Raw genomic sequence first — 18,039 nt, 5'->3', positions numbered from 1 at the left:
TAGGACTGGCTTCCTCCAAAGACAGTGTCTTGGGAGTTCCCTGGGGGTTTGGTGTTAAAGACTCCACGCTCCCAGTGCAGGGGGACAGAGGTTCCATCCCTGGTCAGCTAACTACATCCCACACGCCATGACTAAATATACTGTGTGTTCAAACTGAGGCACAGTACAGCCAAATGTAAGTCTAGCCTCCGTGAGGGCTTCCCTGGTGACTCAGTCGATAAAGAATCTGCCTGCAATGCGAGAGACCTGGGTTTGATCCCTGGGTCGGGAAGCTCCTCTGGAGGAGGAAATGGCAACCCACTCCAGTATTCTTGGCTGGAGAATCCCATGGACAGAGGAGCCTGGTGGGCTGCAGTCCATGGGGTTGTAAAGAGTCGGACACGACAAAGCACGGACCACATGACATTGTCACGTCCCACCCTGGATGCAGCTTCGACTTTTAAAGTGGCCAGCTCGTGTTATCAAATTACAGAGACCAACCTTTGCCTCTGGGTCAAGAGTTACCAGGCGAGGTTCAGAGCAGCTCGTATCTCCTGTCAGGGAGCCCAGTGCAAGAGCAGGAATTCGAGGCATCTCCTTTGTAACATTTGTTAGCAGTGGGAGTTGGGCTGGCGGCTTCCCTTGTTCCTGGTTTTCTTTTGTGATTGTACACGTTGTATCTTTGATAGGAGACAGAGTAACTTAAATAGCCTGTGACTAGAAGAATTGGGGGGGGGGGGTGCTGAAGTATCTGTTCTATTTTTATCTTTTAAAAATAAGTATCTTACAGAATAAAGGAGGTGACTGTGGAACGGAATGCGGCTTGACTCCGCAGCATTTTGAGGGAATGACTGGTTTTTGTTTTTGAAAGCCTGTCTAGACGAGTGGACTCACAAGGGCGGTCTGCCCCACCCAGCGCCCAGCTGAACTGTGTCCAGCTTATTCAGCTGATCTTTGAAGCTGAAGATTCCAAGCTTAAAAACAAAAAAACAAAAAAAACTTCATGACTTTATCCAAAGCACACATTTTTTTGAGGGTAGATTTTGCTTATTAAGAGAGAATTCCCAAATCAATAAAATTCACCTGTTGGAAGGGTCCAGTTCCGTGATTTTAAGTTTAATCAAAGTTAGCACACATTTTTTACAGAACTCCTGAAGGTTCCCCCACCCCCAGTGAAACAGGAGTTGGGACTCGTTTGCAGCCATAATTTCCAAAAGCCAACTTTTATTCTGTGTTTCTTAATCTTTTTTATTTTATGCTGGAATATTGCCGATTAACAATGCTGTGATGGTTTGAGGTGAACAGCAAAGGGGCTCAGCCATCCATACACATGTACCCCTTCTCCCCCAGACTCCCCTCCAGCCAGGCTGCCGCGTGACACTGAGCAGAGCTCCCTGTGCTGGACAGCAGGTCCTTGCTGGTTCTCCATGTTAAACACAGCAGTGTGTCCATGTCCATCCCAAACTCCCTGACTATCCCTTTCCCCATCCTTCCCCCTGGGAACCATAAGGTTGTTACAGAGGATTGAGCAGAGTCCCCTGTGCTGGACAGCAGGTCCTTGCTGGTTCTCCATGTTAAACACAGCAGTGTGTCCATGTCCATCCCAGACTCCCTGACTATCCCTTTCCCCATCCTTCCCCCTGGGAACCATAAGGTTATTACAGAGTATTGAGCAGAGTCCCCTGTGCTGGACAGCAGGTCCTTGCTGGTTCTCCATGTTACATACAGCAGTGTGTCCATGTCCATCCCACACTCCTTAACTTATCTCTTCCCCCTGGCAATCATGAGTTTCTTTTCTAAGTCTTGTGCGTCTCTTTCTGTTTTGTATGTTAAGTTCATTTTTCTCTTGTTGATATGCAGTGGTGTCTTAGCTTCAGGTGTATGGCAAAGTGAATCATTTATACATATATCTCCTCTCTTTTTAAAGATTCTTTCACATATAGGTCATTACAGAGTATTGAATAGAGTTCCCTGTGCTATATAGTAGGTCCTTGTTCATTTTCTATTTTCTGCATCGTGTGTGTGTGGGTGTGCTCCGTCATTCAGTCCTGTCTGACTCTTTGCGACCCCATGGACTGTATCCCACCAGGCTCCTCTGTCCATGGGCTTCTCCAGCCAAGAAGACTGGAGTGGGGTGCCATTTCCTTCTCCAGGGGGATCTTCCCAACTCAGGGATCAAACCTGGGTCTCCAGCATTGAAGACAGATCCTTGACTGTCTGAACCACCAGAGAAGCCCGTTTAAAGCACAAACTCGGGCATTTTCAAGGAAGCAGTGCTACCGGGTTTGGCCAAAAAAAGTTCGTTTGCCTAGCAAACCGATTGTTCTATAAAATTCTTGGTGAAAATGAAAAATGTTTTTCACTTTTACTCAAAACAGGATGAACTTTCTGGTCCACCCAGTGCTTGTGAATGTCTGAAACAGGAAGAAAAGGTAATTTCTCATCAGGCGAAAGACATAGTCCAGTTCCCTGTTTTTCAGCAGAACCCAGGAGATTAAATTCATCCGTGTAGGATCTTCTTGTACGTTTAGCCAGGCTTTGGTAAACCTCTGCCTTGGTGGGATTTCCATGTGGACTCTAAACTCACCGGTTGTTACCATCGTCCTGTTGTTTCACTAGTCTTTTCCTTTATGTGTGAAATAATGTTTCTTTTTAAATGTGTCTTCAGATGGTTTGTTTCTAATCTTTTCATCATCAAGGTCATGACAGCCCACTCCACAATTCTTGCCTGGAGAATCCCATGGACAGAGGAGCCTGGTGAGCTACAGTCCGTGGGGGTGGTAAAGACCTGGACACTACTGATCGAGTAACACTTCCATTAGTCTCATTATACTTTCATCATGAAAGGGTGAATATGTCCTTCAGGATGGGGTCTTTTCGTTCTTAAACACAAGAGAGAAATATGTAAGAAAATGCTACTGGTATTAAAAACAATAAAAGCTGTGTGATTCTTCCAAGTTAAATTGTGTCAGAGGTATCTGGAAAAAGATACAGAAGCATCACATACTTTATTTGATTCGTGCAGTGTCAAGGATAAAAAATGTAACACAAGGTGTCAGCATGTAAGAAAATGCCCCTGAAGGTCTCCATGATGTGGAACCATTAAAACCAATGCGATTTCTTCCAAATTGTGTCAGAGGTATCTAAAAATAAAAAAAAGATACAGTCTCATCACATATTGATTCCTGCAGTCTCAAGGATAAAAAATACAGTTATTGGGAAGCAAGACTTTATGTCTTAAGAGAAGTGTTACTGTGTCCATTTTCTGCATGAGATACCATGCATAGATACATTTAGAAACATTTTCTTATAACCTGAGGAATCCTTTCCTTCCACTAATTAAAATGTACAGTGCGAGTGAAGTTCATAAAAAGGAACGTGGATTTTGGCAGCCTTCTTGGAGAAACTTCTTCTTTTAGGAAGTCTGAGAGTAATTCTCCTTTCTAGCCAGGGTGTGTTCCCAGTAAGGACTGCCCAGGGGCTCACCCCACGGGTAGCAAAAACTCAGCAGCGTTTCCTTTGCCAAGAAAATGTTGCTATTCTTAGCCAGAAGCAGACACACTGTTTGTGCATGATTCTTTTGATAAGCTTTTGCAAAGTTCATCACTTTTCCAGAACAGGCTGGCTTCTCTTTTTATGATTTCTCATTGTCTTTCTTGCAAATTTCTCCTCATCAGCGTTAATCTGGACAAAGACAATTAAGCGTGGTATCCTCACCGCTGGCCTTTAATTTCCTGAAATTTTCCCAGACCACGTCAGCGTGTCCAGAGACCTGAGCGGAGCTCCGTTGGGGCACTTGAAACATGTACATTTCCATGTCCAGACCTGTTCTCAAACAGGAGGAAGATTAAAGCTGTGTTAGGTTCTATCTGCAAAAACATAAACGTGTGGTATTAAGTGATTAAACAACAAGGATCCTCAGACAATTCCTGAGCCTTGTTTGGTTGAATTCGTAGCCCCTGGTGCAGCCATAACAAATTTCCACCAAACTGGGAAGCTTGAAACTGTAGACATTCATCTTCTCTGAACCCTGGGGACCAGACGTCTGAGGTCAGGGTGTCCCAGGGCTGAGCTCCCTGCAGAGGCTCCAGGGCAGGGTCCTTCCCACCTCTTCCAGCTTCTGGGGGCTCCAGGCGTCCGTCCCTGGGCTGGTGGCCGCCTCCCTCCCGTCTCTGTCTGCGTCTCCACGTGGCTTCTCCTCTGTGTCTCTGTCTCTCCTGTTCTGTGTCTTATGAGGACCCTGTCCTTGGGTTTACGACCACCCCTGGTGACTCAGACAGTAAAGAATCTACCTGCAATGCAGGAGACCGGGGTTCAATCCCTGTGTCCGGAAAATCCCCTGGAGGAGGGCATGGCAACCCACTCCAGTATTCTTGCCTGGAGCATCCCCATGAACAGAGGAGCCTGGCGGGCTACAGTCCATGGGGTCGCAAAGAGTCAGCTCGTCACTGCCGAGCGACTAAACGGCAGCGAGAGTTAATTACAGTGTTGGCTTCATTTCAGGTGTAGAGCACAGTGACTCAGTTACGTATCTGTTCTTTTTTTACATTCTCTTTCCATACACGGTTACTACGAGATGTGGAGTAGAATTCCCTGTGCTGTCCAGCAGTAGCTCCCTGCTTGTCCATTTTCCACATAGTCGTGTGTGTCTGTTCATCCCAAACTCCTCATTTAACCCTCCCCCAACCCTTTCCCCTTCAGTCGCCGTAAGTTTGTTTTCTGTGTCTCGTCCTGATTTAGAAAAGTGGCAAGAAAAAGACACGTCAAAGGAATGTATTTGTCGTGCTTTCCCATTCTGCCTTTAACTACGTGTGTGTTTTCTCTGGGATGACTCATTTCCAGAAACGATGGTCAGTCACTCTCATCAAAGGACAATTCAGGGGCAGGTTATGCTTCTTGTCCTTCAGCCGCTGATTCGTGTCCGTCTCTCTGCAACCCCATGGACTGCAGCACGCCAGGCCTCCCTGTCCATCCACAACTCCCAGACTTTATCCAAACTCATGTCCATCGAGTCATTGATGCCATCCAACAATCTCATCCTCTGTCGTCCCCTTCTCCTCCTGCCTTCAATCTTTCCCAGCAGCAGGGTCTTTTCCACTGAGTCAGTTTTTTGGCCAGTTCAGGTGGCCAGGGTATTGGAGTTTCAGCTTCAGCATCAATCAGTCCTTCCAGTGAATATTCAGGACTGATTTCCTTTAGGATGGACTGGTTGGATCTCCTTGCAAGGGACTCTCAAGTGTTTTCCAGCCCCACAGTTCGAAAGCATCAGTGCTTAAGTGCGCTCAGCCTTCCTTATGGTCCAGCTCTCACATCCATGCGTCGCTCCTGGAAGAACCACAGCTGTGACTCTTTGTAGCTTTCTCGTAGTCAAGTGATGCTGTGTGTGTGCACGAATTTAACTTGACTATTGCAGAGGAGTGTCTGTCACCTGGTAGGGAATGGAGTCGTCTGACCTGCCACGTTGTCTGATATTCCTGGTGGGTGGGGGGAGCCATGGTCGCCGAGCACGCCTCTCCCCCACTTTGCCCTCCGCATGCAGGTACAGGGACGTTCGGCCGCGTGCAGCTCGTCCAGGAGAAGACAAGCAAGCATTTCTTCGCCCTGAAGGTGATGACCATCCCCGACATCATCCGCCTGAAGCAGGAGCAGCATGTCCACAATGAGAAGTCTGTGCTGAAGGAAGTCAACCACCCTTTCCTGGTCAAACTGTGAGTCCTTGGCTCTGGGTCCCCGCCTGCCTGCCCGCCCGCACCCCCCAACATGGGAGCCTCCTGTGTGTGCTGGGGCCGGAGCGTGTTCCCGCTGGGTCCTGACGCACCTCAGGCTCCCCATCTTACACAAGAGAGGGTGCAGTTCCCACCAAGTGTCTGCCCAGGGTCGGCGGGGAGGAGTGCCTGTCTGCCCCAGCAAGACATCCACATGGGCTCCCCGCCTCCCGTCGCCAGAGCTCTCATCTCCTGGGTTTTCCTGGGACCTCAGTCACCCGCTCACCTCTGCCCACTCCCATCCCCTCTGGGGTGTCTCATGGAGTCTCAAATGTCGTCACGTGGATGTATTGTGGCATCATCCAGTTGATGGTGCCCGGCATGCAGCGCATACATGCCTCTCTCTCCCACACTCTTTGAAGTTTGCTTTATTGGTTGATTTATGATTTGGGGGCTGAAGTGCATGATTATTGGGCTTCCCAGGTGTTGCTGGTGGTGAAGAACCCTCCTGCCAATGCAGGAGATCCGAGAGACATGGGTTCGATCTCTGGGTGGGGAAGATCCTCTTGAGTAGGGCATGGCAACCCACTCCAGTGTTCTTGGGCTTCCCTGGTGGCTCATACGGTACAGAATCTGCCTGCAGTGCACGAAACCCAGGTTTGATGCATGGGCTGGGAGGATCCCCTGGAGAAGTGAATGGCAACCCACTCCAGTATTCTTGCCTGGAGAATCTCATGGACAGAGGACCCTGGTGGGCTGCAGTCCACGGGGTCTCAAAGAGTCGGACACGACGGAGTGACTTTCACTCACTCGCTGCCCTGCACGGGCCGGTGGAGTCTTTCCCACTGAGCTACCAGTAAAGCGGCTCTCCTACGCTCTTTGCTAGTGAAAGGTACAACCCTGGCCCACGACCCAGACGTGTAGGCGTCCACAGCAGGCTGTCTGTCCCCATCCCTAGGGGAAGCTTCTTTCCTGGCTCCCACCTCCTGCCTCCACTGTATTCCTCTCAACCCCCCTTGTCTCCCCGACTTGCCTGCTTTCAAGGCACCCTTTGCTTCCCTGCAGCCGTTGGGGTCCACGCACCCCACGCCACACCCTGCCGGCCATCTGCGTCTGTGTTTGCAGGTCCGTAGAGAATGACCCCAGGGGCTTTATTTAATTGTGTCCTCGAGACGGCTGGTCACGGGCTCTGGCTTTGTCCCTGGATTTGACTGTTTTTCGGGCTTCCCACGTGGCTCAGTGGGTAAAGAACCCAGCCGCCAGTGCAGGAGACGTGGGTTCCATCCCCGGCTCTGCAGAGATCCCCTGGAGGAGGGCATGGCAACCCACTCCAGTGTTCTTGCCTGGAGAATCCCCACGGACAGAGGAGCCTGCGGGGGGCTGCAGTCCACGGGGTTGCAGAGAGTCGGACACGACAGAAGCGACTGAGCACACGGGCACGGTGACCCTTTTGAGATGCCCTTCCCTCCATCATCCCAGCACAGTAACCACACTGGAAGGTCGGGGTGCCAGCCATGTGGTCAGCCCAGGATCATGCCTCCGCTGCAATGCTCGCCTCCTCTGCCTTGCCCTGCCCCTCACCACCTCCCAACTCAGCCATCCACACCTGCCTTTCTTCTGCAATCCACTCGCCCAGGCAAGCAGACACAGGACCATTTACTATGGTCTCGGAGCATCTTGCGTGTCCCCCTCGGTACCCCCACGCACGGACGAAAACACCCGTAAACTCAGAACCACCGGAACACTGTCTCCAGATGAGTAGAGGCGTGTTTGATGGGGGACAGAAGGGAGCAGCTGGCTTTTTTGTGCGTGTGTCTGACTTTTCCTTTTACGGAGCCGAAGGGCAGTGTGGGGCCCGTGTGGACGGGTCACTAGAGTCTCATGCTTTTGAGTCATCAGAACAGAAGTCGCTGGTGCATCGGAGTCAATCCCCTGACCCCAGTCAAGTTTGAGTCTCCAGATGGCTGACAGGAAGACTTGTGGACAACCCAATGCGAGTGTGTCTTCTTCTGCAACAAAGTAAAGCTGCTTCTTAACGGTGTCTCTCCTGTGAACTCAGAGATTCTGAGAAGGCACTCCTGTTGCCCAGTGGTTTTTGATGAATCTTTTATAAAGGAGATGAGGACTGCTCTGTCTGTGGCCAAGGCATTCTCACGTGATTTAGGAGAACTGGCTTGAGCCTTTTTTTTTTTTTTTTGCTTTTAAACCAAGTACAGGAAGTCCTCAAACCAGAACCCCAGGGTGTGTCCCCGAGGGTGCTTCGTGGCCCAGTTTTCCCAGGAAGACAGGCCTCCTGGTGGCCGGATTCCTGTTTGTTCTGGAGACCTAGTGGTCTGTTGAGCTGCTGTGGTAGCTTATGTGATGGTTAGAGAATCTGCCTGCAATGCAGGAGACTCGGGTTCAGTCCCTGGGCTGGGAGCAAGAGAAGGAAAGGCAGCCCACTCCAGTGTTCTTGCCTCGACAATCCCATGGACATAGGAGCCCAGTGGGCTATGGTCTGTGTGGTCGCAAAGAGTCGGATATGACTGAGTGACTAACACTTACATGGAAGAGAAGCAGATAGACTTGATGGTGAATAGGAAAAGTCCTAGATGTTGTTGTTGAGAAGACAAGAGTTTGGAAAAGAGGCAAGAAGCCGGCGGGAGAAGCTCTTTTCAGGACTGGGAGTGGCAGAGAGGAGATGCTGAGTTGACCTCGTTGCATGCGCTCTGGACTCAGGAAACATTGGTGTGATGCTCTTGTGAGTCTTGCGCTGGGGGCCTTCCAGCTCTGGATATCCCACCTCGTTCTGGGTTTAATTGTGTCTGCCTCCCCAAAAGATGGGTCTTCCCTGGTGGCTCAGATGGTAAAGAATCTGCCTGCAATGCAGAAGACCTGGGTTCGATCCCTGGGACGGGAAGATCCCCTGGAGAAGGAAATAGCAACCCACTCCAATGTTCTTGCCTGGAGAACCTCATGGACAGAGGAGCCTGGCAGGCTACAGTCCGTGGGGTCGCAAACAGTCAGTCACACATGACTGAGCAACTAGTACCCAAGCCCAGAAATATGCCATAAGTAGCTGTGAAAGTGCCTTGTTTGGAAATTGGGGCATTGCAGGTAGAATTAAGTTGTTGAGGTAGAAATGTGTTGGTTATCCAATTTGATGGGTGGCCTTATACCAAGAGGCCTGGGTCGGGAAGAATCCCAGGAGAAGGAGATGGGACTTTTCCTTGTAATTTAGTCTACACAGCTGTGCCTCTGTGTGTGCCTGTCTCCTGACCCCCTCTTTCTGTATGGACCCCAGTCCTTTGGGATCAGGACCCGCCCTAGTGACCTCATTTCACCTTTATCCTCTCTTTGAAGACCCATCTCCTAATACAGTCATATTCTTAGGTCCTGGGGGGTTAGCAGTTCAATATATGGATTTGGGGTGATGCAGATGGTATATATATATATATATACACACCATTATATATAAATAAATCTGCCTGAAATGGCAGGAGACGCGGGTTCAGTCCCTGGGTCAGGAAGATCCCCTGTAGGAGGAAATGGCAACCCAGCCCAGTATTCTTGCCTGGAGAGTCCCATGGACAGAGGAGCCCAGCGGGCTATGGTCCGTGGGGTTGCAAGGGTCGGACACGACCTAGCGACTGACACTTTGACCATCCAGCCAGAACACCTACTTACTGACTTGCTCAATGCATGTCTTTTAGCCCATGAGGGTGTTGTTATAAGGTCCTTGAGGTTTCGGATGTTTTTCTGTGCATTATCACTTTAGAGACCAGGTTGTGTTTTAAAACTGCGGTTGTGTTGATCCAGGGCCAGCAGGCTTTGGATGTGTCCCCATACAAAGAGCAGCGGGGAGAGGGATCTGTGTGACCAGCCCTGGGAACAGACGGCGGGGGACGCCCGCGGCCACGGGGTGAAGCACGCAGTTGAGTGGGAAGAAAACCAGGAGGTGAGCAGCTGTTGAATCCTCCCAGCTGTGCAGTTTTCTCCCAGTATCTGCCTTTTGAAACACTGTCCAGAAACCCCGAGTGGGTTTTCCTTGCGTTTACATGAAGCTGTGTGGAGCACAGAAGATCACGCCGAAGAAAGACTCCAGTCTGAACTTCTGCTTGAACAGTTTGGTGCGTTCGCCAGGGGTGTTATCAGCAAGTTCAGGATTTGAAGAGCTACTGCTTGCATTGTTCTGAAAGCCAGCCAGGAGGTTCGGTACATAGATAGCGGATGAAACTTTTCTGTTCTGGGATAAAGCCATTCCGAAGGCCAGTGCAGCCAGCGGAGAGATAATTTTAGAAGAGCTGAGTAACTCAGCGTCCAGGGTGTTGAAGCATTGTGACACAGTCAAGATTTCCCAGGGGAGGACGGCTTTGGTCCTGTCTGAAGAAGGCAACCCTGTGTCTGCTCCCTGTCCTTTCTGCTGTATAGAAATTGCTGGCATCTAAGAGTGGGACCCGGAGAAGGCGATGGCACCCCACTCCAGTACTCTTGCCTGGAGAATCCCATGGACGGAGGAGCCTGGAAGGCCGCAGTCCATGGGGTCGCGAAGAGTCGGACACGACTGGGCGACTTCACTTTCACTTTTCACTTTCATGCATTGGAGAAGGAAATGGCAACCCACTCCAGTGTTCTTGCCTGGAGAATCCCAGGGACGGAGGAGCCTGGTGGGCTGCCGTCTATGGGGCCGCACAGAGTCAGACACGACTGAAGTGACTTAGCAGCAGCAGCAGCAAGAGTGGGACCTGGAGAAGGGAATGGTAACCCACTCCAGTATCCTTGCCTGGAGAATCCCAGTGGTCAGAGGAGCCTGGTGGGCTAGAGTCCATGGGGTCACAGAGTCAGACACGGCTGAGCGGCTAACACTTTCTGTTCTTTCAAGAGTGGCACCATGACGGGTGTTCGCAGCACCGCTGACATTTTTAGGACTTAAGCCCAGGAGGCGGCATCTCTATTAACCCTGAGAATTGCTCTGAGGAAGCAGGACGGGGTGCAGGGAGCCAAGTTATATAGACGTTTTGCAACAGAGAGCAGGTAGTGTGAGCATCAGAAGATGATTGTTAATGAAGGAAATCAGATATCCGAATGTAAGAAATTTAGTGCTTTTCTATGTATGGATGTGAGTGTTGAACCATAAAGAAAGCTGAGTGCTGAAGAGTTGATGCTTTTGAACTGTGGTGTTGGAGAAGACCCTTGAGAGTCCCTTGGACTGCAAGGACATCCAACCAGTCCATTCTAAAGGAAATTGGTCCTGGGTGTTCATTGGAAGGACTGATGTTGAAGCTGAAACTCCAATACTTTGGGCAACTCATGCAAAGAGCTGACACATTGGATAAGACCCTGATGCTGGGAAAGATTGAGGGCGGGAGGAGAAGGGGACAACAGAGGATGAGATGGTTGGATGGCATCACCGACTCTATGGACATGAGTCTGAACAAGCTCCAGGAGTTGGTGATGGACAGGGAGGCCTGGCATGCTGCAGTCCATGGGGTTGCAGAGTTGGACACGACTGAGCAACTGAACTGAACTGAACTGATGTATAGGAAGATGCAAGAATCTGGACTCACTGAAGTCATTCCTTTATTCTACATCTCAGCTACCTGGGGCCAGCGTCCCGTGTGTTCACCTCGTGAGTTTCCTCAGGGCTCACCATGGGGAGTGGCTGCTAGAAGGCAAGTGTTGTTTCCTGAGTTCCTTCAGGGCTAATGGACTCACCATCCATCGTGGTTGCAATCACTCAAGACTGTGACATCCTTGGTTTACTGATATGGCTGGAAATGATTCCATTTCTCATGAGTTTCTGTAGAGGTTCATTGTGCAGGGTCATCAGTCAGGTGTCATTGGGACTGTAGAAGCTATTTTCCCATCAGAAAAGCACTCGCTGGGTGCTAAGCTCTCGCAAGAAAGAACAGTGAGGCTGTCATAGCTTTGGGATTCTGTGTGCTTCTCTTTGAGCGTCACGGCAAGGAACAGGCTAGCTAGACCCAGACATGTCATGATGTGACCTAGAGAAGGAGTGCGTGCAGCCCAGAGAAAGAGACTTGTCTCAATTATAAATGATGGAAAAAAGACGGGCGTCTGGTCACCTGGTTTCTCTAGACAGTGATGCCGGGGAGGAAGACATGTTCCTGATCCTTCCAGGCTCTTCTGGCTGGTCTAAGAATGAAATGGACCTAAGACAGATGAACCAGGAGAAAAAGCACACAAAAATTTAATCTCATGTATACATGGGAGAGAGCTACGAAAATGGAGTCACTCCTGAAAATGGCCCAACGTGTGGCCTGCATGCTCAGTTGTGTCCCAGCTCTTCAGGACCCCCATGGACTGTAGCCCCGCCAGGCTCCTCTATCCATGGGATTCTCCAGGCCGGAATACTGGAATGGGTTGCCATTTCCTCCTCCAGGGGATCTTCCCAACCCAGGGATAGAACTCCTGCGTCTCCTGCTTCGGCAGGCGAACTCTTTACCCCTGAGCCAACTGGGACTCCCCAAGTGGCCCTAACACTCCCCTTAAATACCTTCTTCAGCTGAAGACAAAAACAGGATGTTGGGGGTAGTGGTTTGAGATATCAAAGAGGAGGAAGGGCAGTTGACATAGAGACAGAAAAAAAACAAAAGTTGTATAAATAAATGTTTGCTGGTCCAGGAGAGATATAGAGACTTTGGTCTCCAGGCTCTGTTTGCCCCACCACACAGGGGCCCATATCCTATGCAGACATCTCTGCTGAAACTAGAGAGTCCAGGAGCAACTCCTCTATCTACGTTCTTTTAGGCAGTTCAGGGAGAAGGTCCAAGTTTTCCCTTGCGTCTCCTGGACCTTGTTTGTTTTCAGCTGGAGATAATCTGCATGCCAGAGAGATACTGGGGGAGGGCAGGTTTTGTTCCTTTTCTAGTAACAACAGCCACAAACCACCCCCACCCCAAGCCCTCTTCCTGCCTCCTATCTTCTGTCACATCTCAACATTGCAGATCTCGAGCCTTGAGACTGGGAATGGGAACTGGGGAAAGAGAAACCTCTAGAAGTGGCTGCCACTGTGCCTCCTAAAGATGGGGTCCCTGGGCAGCCCTGGCCGCAAGAGGCAGAAGTCTAGGAATGCAGAAAGAAAGGCATTTATAGGAGTGTAACAAAGTGAGGTAAGTACATCACTTAGCATGCAGCGCTCAATGGACATCACTACTCTGCACCGTTACTAGGCAACAGGTCCCGCTCAGCCATTGGTCAGCTCTGCAGCGGGTCCCGCCTACATGCAACCAACTGTCCATAAGAGACCCTGAGTGGTCCTGCTCAGGCATGGGTTGAGGCCTCAGTGGGCTCAGCCCACCGGCAACCAACTATGAATGAGCGCCCATGAGTGGTCCCACTCAGTGCTGCAGAAGGACCTGCCCAGAAACAATCGTCAATAAGTGACCCTTAGTGGTCCTGCCCAGCCATGGGTTGATGCCTCAGTGAGCTCCGCCTGCTGGCAACCAACTATGAATGAGAGACTGTAAGTGGTACCGCACCTCCATTGGTTGGCACCTCAGAAGGCCCTGCCCACAAGCAACCAACTGCCAATGAGCGACCCTTAGTGGTCCTGCTCACACAGTGGCCAGCACCTCAGTGGGCCCCACCCACAAGCAACCAACTCCCAGTGAAGTCCTGGTGATGGTCCTGCTCAGTCGTTAGGCAGCGCCACAGTGGTCCCCAGGCAACCAACTGTCAATGAGGAACATTCTTGGTGCCACTCAACCATTGGTCGTCTCTGCAATGGGACCCGCCCACAAGCAGCAAACTTCCAATGAGCGACCCTTAGTGGTCCTGCTCAGCCATTGGATGGCACGTCAGTGGGCCCCACCCACAAGCTGCAGTCAGTGAACCACCCTTCGTGTTTCCACTCAGCCATTGGTCGGCTCTGCAGTGTGTCCCACCCACAAGCAGCCAACTGCCAGTGAACGACCCTTAGTGGTCCTGCTTAGCCATTGGTTGCCATCACAGTGGCCTGCCAAGCAAGCATCAACAGCCCTTAGTTACGCTGCTTAGTCATTGGACGGTGCTGTAGTGGGCCCCGCCCATGAGCAGCCAACTGCCAATGAGCGACCCTTAGTGGTTCTGGTCAGCCATTGGATGTCACCGAGTGGGCCACACCCACTGGCAAGCAAGCATCAATGAACAGCGCTTAGTGATGCTGCTGAGCCTTTGGACGGCGCTGCAGCGGGCCCCGCCCACAGGCCCCCAGTTGTCATTCAATGCCCCCTGTTGCTGCTGCTCCTACGTCACTTTAGTCGTGTCCGACTCTGTGCGACCCCATAGACGGCAGCCCACCAGGCTCCCCCGTCCCTGGGATTCTCCAGGCAAGAACACTGGAGTGGGTTGCCATTTCCTTCTCCAATCAGTGCCCCACAGTGAGGGCTTTCATCCAAAGGTGTGTGAACTGATGGTCATCGGGTGGACCCAGAGTCCAGATACGGGTCCTGGCCTTACCCCCGGGGGCCCTCCAGCTCACCCAGCCTTGGTCCAGCAGGAGAGCCCAGAGGGCCCTGGGAACAAGCTGGGGTTTATGGCTTGGGGGGCTCCAGGGTGCTTGCAAGGGCCACCCCCTGTCTGGACCCGGGTCTTCAGGCCACGGTGACCGTCTCCCCCAGTCTTGGGTTCTGTGATCTAACTAGAGCGGGCGTCTATCCTGGCTACCCTGCCGTCAGGGACCCCCGTGGGACCTCGTGTCCCCATCTGGACACCCTGAGAAGCCTGGGGGTCTCCCTCATCCTTGGGTCTGCAATCTAACTACAGTGGGCGTCTGTCCTGGCTACCCTGCCGTCAGGGCCCCCCATGGGGCCCCGTCTCCCCCGGCCTGGGCACCCTGAGAAGCCTGGGGGTCAGTTCAGTGCTGACAACTGGGCGGGTCTGGGGATTTGGCCCTCAGGGAGCTGCCCGCTGAGCTCTGTCCCTTCTGAGCCAGGCCTGGGACCCTGAAGGGTGAAACCTGTGCCTGGTGACCTGGCCCTTTCTTTTCAGAACAGAGAATGTAACATGTCTGATAGAGATTTAGCGGAACATTGTCCGTTGACCGTGACGGGACCTCAAGAGCAAAGGATGTGTGTGCCTGTGAATGTGCTCAGTCGTGTCTGACTCTTTGCGGCCCCGTGGACTGTAGCCCTGCCAGGCTCCTCTGTCCGTGGGATTCTCCAGGTGAGAATACTGGAGTGGGTTGCCATTTCCTTCTCCAGGGGATCTTCCCAACCTGCGGATTGAACCCAGGTCTCCTGCATTGCAGGGGGATTCTTCACCCCTGAGCCACCTGGGAAGCCTGAATAAAGGCTCTGACATCAAGAAGTGGGCAACAGCTAACCACGCCCATCCTTCACCTTCCGTACAAAAGGGCTTTGCTGAAAGCTTCCAGTAACTTTGGGTTTCTTAAGGCTTGATGCACCCATCTCCTTGTGTGGCCCTGTAACAAACTTTTCTGTGTTCCAAATTCCAGTATTCTAGTATTGTTTGGTCTCACTGGGTGTCAGGCAGATGGGCTTGCGTTTATGGTAACAGCAGCTTTATCTGAGCGTAGCGGGCTCCCCAGGTGGCCCAGATGGTAAAGAATGCTGCTTGCTGATGCAGGAGATGCAGGTTCAGTCCCTGGATCGGGAAGATCCACTTGCAGAAGGGAATTGCAATCCAGTCCAGTCTCCTTGCCTGGGAAGTCCCATGGAGAGAGAGGAGCTAGAGGGCTACAGTCCATAGGGTTGCCAAGAGTAAGACAGGAGTGAGTGACTAAGTATGCGTCTGAGGCTAGCCTCAGAGAGTCTTCACATTTAAATGCACACTTAGAGAAAGCCTCTTGTATGCAGGACCCATACTTTTCTCTAACGGATAACCGCGGGGATGAGCGAAATAGACGTTCATTTGAACATGAGAACAGTATGTTGTTTTTTCTTTTTGAAAGGCTTTCCTTGGACATGGAAAAGTTTTTCCTCTCTGCAGCCCGTCTTTTTTCTTTTTTTAATTTGGCCATCTTGTGCAGCTTGTGGGATCTTAGTTCTCACACCAGGCATCAAAACCCACGCCCTCAACAACTGAAAGCACAGTGTCCTCACCGCTGGACCACCAGGGAATTCCCTCATCTTTTTTTTATTGCATAAACTTATACTTCCCTGGGAACTTCCCTGTTGCTCACACGATAAAGAATCTGCTTGCAGTGCAGGAGACCTGGGTTTGATCCCGGGGTCGGGAAGATCCCCTGGAGGAGGACACGGCAACCCACTCCAGTATTCTTGCCTGGAGAATCCCATGGACAGAGGAGCCTGGTGGGCTACAGTCCAGGGGGTCACAAAGAGTCAGACATGATTGAGCAACTATGCACATGTACTTTCCAGACCACTGCACTTGATTTCTTCTTTCTGATTTCCCTTCCAGTTACGTTTTGGGTCATTGCAAGCCATCTCCTCCAGTGCTTTGTCTATATATTGGTAACAGTTTACTATATAGGCAGACCTCAGAGAGACAGCGGATTCAGCGGCGGAGCACCTCAGTAAAGCAGAGAATGCCATAAAGCAAGTCACAAGAAGCTTTTGGTTTCCCAGTGCGTCTGAAAGTTTTGTTTAGGGGACTTTGTCATTCTTTTTTAGATTCTGCGTATAAGTAACATCATATAGTATTTCTGTGATTCTGTCTGGCTTCACTTAGTATGACCATCTCTTTCTTATGGGTACCTTTTCCAGGGCCGTATCTTATACAATTGTGTTTATTCCAATAGATGGAGAAGGGAATGGCAAACCACTCCAGTATTCTTGCCTGGAAAATCCCATGGACGGAGGAGCCTGGCAGGCTACAGTCCATGGGGTCGCAAAGAGTCAGACACATCTGAGCGGCTTCACTTTTCATGACGTGTATACATAGACACATACACGTGTCTGTGACCATGTGTGTTGTTCAGCTGGTCAGTCGTGTCCAGCGGTTTGTGCACCCAGGGACTGCAGCAGCTGGTTTTCTCATGACTGAGGGCCTTGTGCTGGCTGTTGAATCTACCAGTGTGTTCTTTTCTTCTCTCTCTTTTTGCAACACCTTTCTCACCTCTGCTTAGAGTCTGTCACCCTCCGATGTAATGAATACAGCACTTGAGGAACCAAGGAAGTTGTTCAGTTGCTCAGTCGAGTCCGACTCTTTGTGACCCCATGGACTGCAGCACGCCAGGCTTCCCTGTCCTTAACACTCTCCCGGAGTTTGCTCAAACTCATGTCCATTGAGTCCGTGATGCCATCCAACCATCTCATCCTCTGTCGCCCCCTTCTCCTCCTGCCCTCAATCTTTCCCAGCATCAGGGTCTTTTCCAATGAGTCAGCTCTTCGCATCAGGTGGCCAGAGTATTGGAGCTTCAGCTTCAGCATCAGTCCTTCCAATGAATATTCAGCACTGATTTCCTTTAGGATGGACTGGTTGGGTTTCCTTGCAGTCCAAGGGGCTCTCAAGAGTCTTCTCCAACACCACAGTTGGAAAGCATCAATTCTCAGACGCTCAGCCTTCTGTCTGGTCCAGCTCTCACATCCATACGTGACTGCTGGACCACCCCTATAGATGTATCTTCGTGTGACCTGTTCATGTACCATGAACTCAGTCCTCTCCCCACCTCAGCCTCTTGTCTGTCCGGCCGAGGCGCAGCGCTCAGTCTCACTGTGATCCCCCTGCCCTCCCTGGTGCAGGTTCTGGACGGGCCATGACGACCGCTTCCTGTACATGCTGATGGAGTTTGTGCCGGGCGGTGAGCTCTTCAGCTACCTGCGGAACCGCGGCCGCTTCTCCAGCAACACCGGGCTGTTCTACGCTGCTGAGATCGTCTGTGCCATCGAGTACCTGCACTCCCGGGACATCGTCTATAGGGACCTGAAGCCGGAGAACATCCTGCTGGACAGGGACGGCCATGTCAAGCTCACCGACTTTGGTTTCGCCAAGAAGCTGGTGGACAAGTGAGTGACCGTTGCTCTCCCCGTGTTCTCCTTTTCCTCTCCCTCTGCCTCTGGCAGCCTCCACTCCATCTTCTGTGCTGGGAGTTCCTTTCTGTTGAGATTCCGCATCTCAGAAGAAGTGATGGGTGGCTTCCCTGGTGGCTGAGACAGTAAAGAATATGCCTATAATGTGGGAGACCTCGGTTCGAACCCTGGGTCAGGAAGATCCGCTGGAGAAGGGAAAGGGTACCCACTCTAGTATTCTTGGGCTTCCCTAGTGGCTCAGATAGTAAAGAATCCACCTGCAATGTGGGAGACCTGGGTTCGATCCCTGTATCAGGAAGACCCCCTGGAGAAAGGAAGGGCTGTCCACTCCAGTATTCTTGGGCTTCCCTGGTGGCTCAGACAGTAAAAAATCTGTCTCCGATGTGGGAGACCTGGGTTCGCAAGATCCCCTGGAGAAGGGA

General features: G+C 51.3%; 1 protein-coding gene across 7 annotated transcripts in view; it reads left to right on the top strand.

The window, feature by feature from the left end:
- The window catches only part of PRKX (protein kinase X-linked), a 54,936-nt gene that overhangs the window by 16,737 nt on the left and 20,160 nt on the right, over positions 1-18,039 (top strand). For 5 of the 7 annotated variants that reach the window (XM_044936720.2, XM_044936719.2, XM_025277258.3 and 2 more), the window contains exons 2-3: positions 5,519-5,687; positions 17,330-17,593. In XM_044936720.2, coding sequence (XP_044792655.1) covers positions 5,519-5,687; positions 17,330-17,593 — 433 coding nt within the window. Of the gene's footprint in view, positions 1-2,374; positions 2,412-5,518; positions 5,688-17,329; positions 17,594-18,039 lie in introns of those variants that run through there. The other 2 variants (XM_006049287.4, XM_025277259.3) reach the window with 2 other exon arrangements.

This window comes from Bubalus bubalis, chromosome X, assembly GCF_019923935.1.
Source record: "Bubalus bubalis isolate 160015118507 breed Murrah chromosome X, NDDB_SH_1, whole genome shotgun sequence".
Classification (NCBI taxonomy): domain Eukaryota; kingdom Metazoa; phylum Chordata; class Mammalia; order Artiodactyla; family Bovidae; genus Bubalus; species Bubalus bubalis.
Note: the sequence above shows the minus strand (reverse complement) of the source record. Positions and strands in the feature narration are given on the sequence as shown.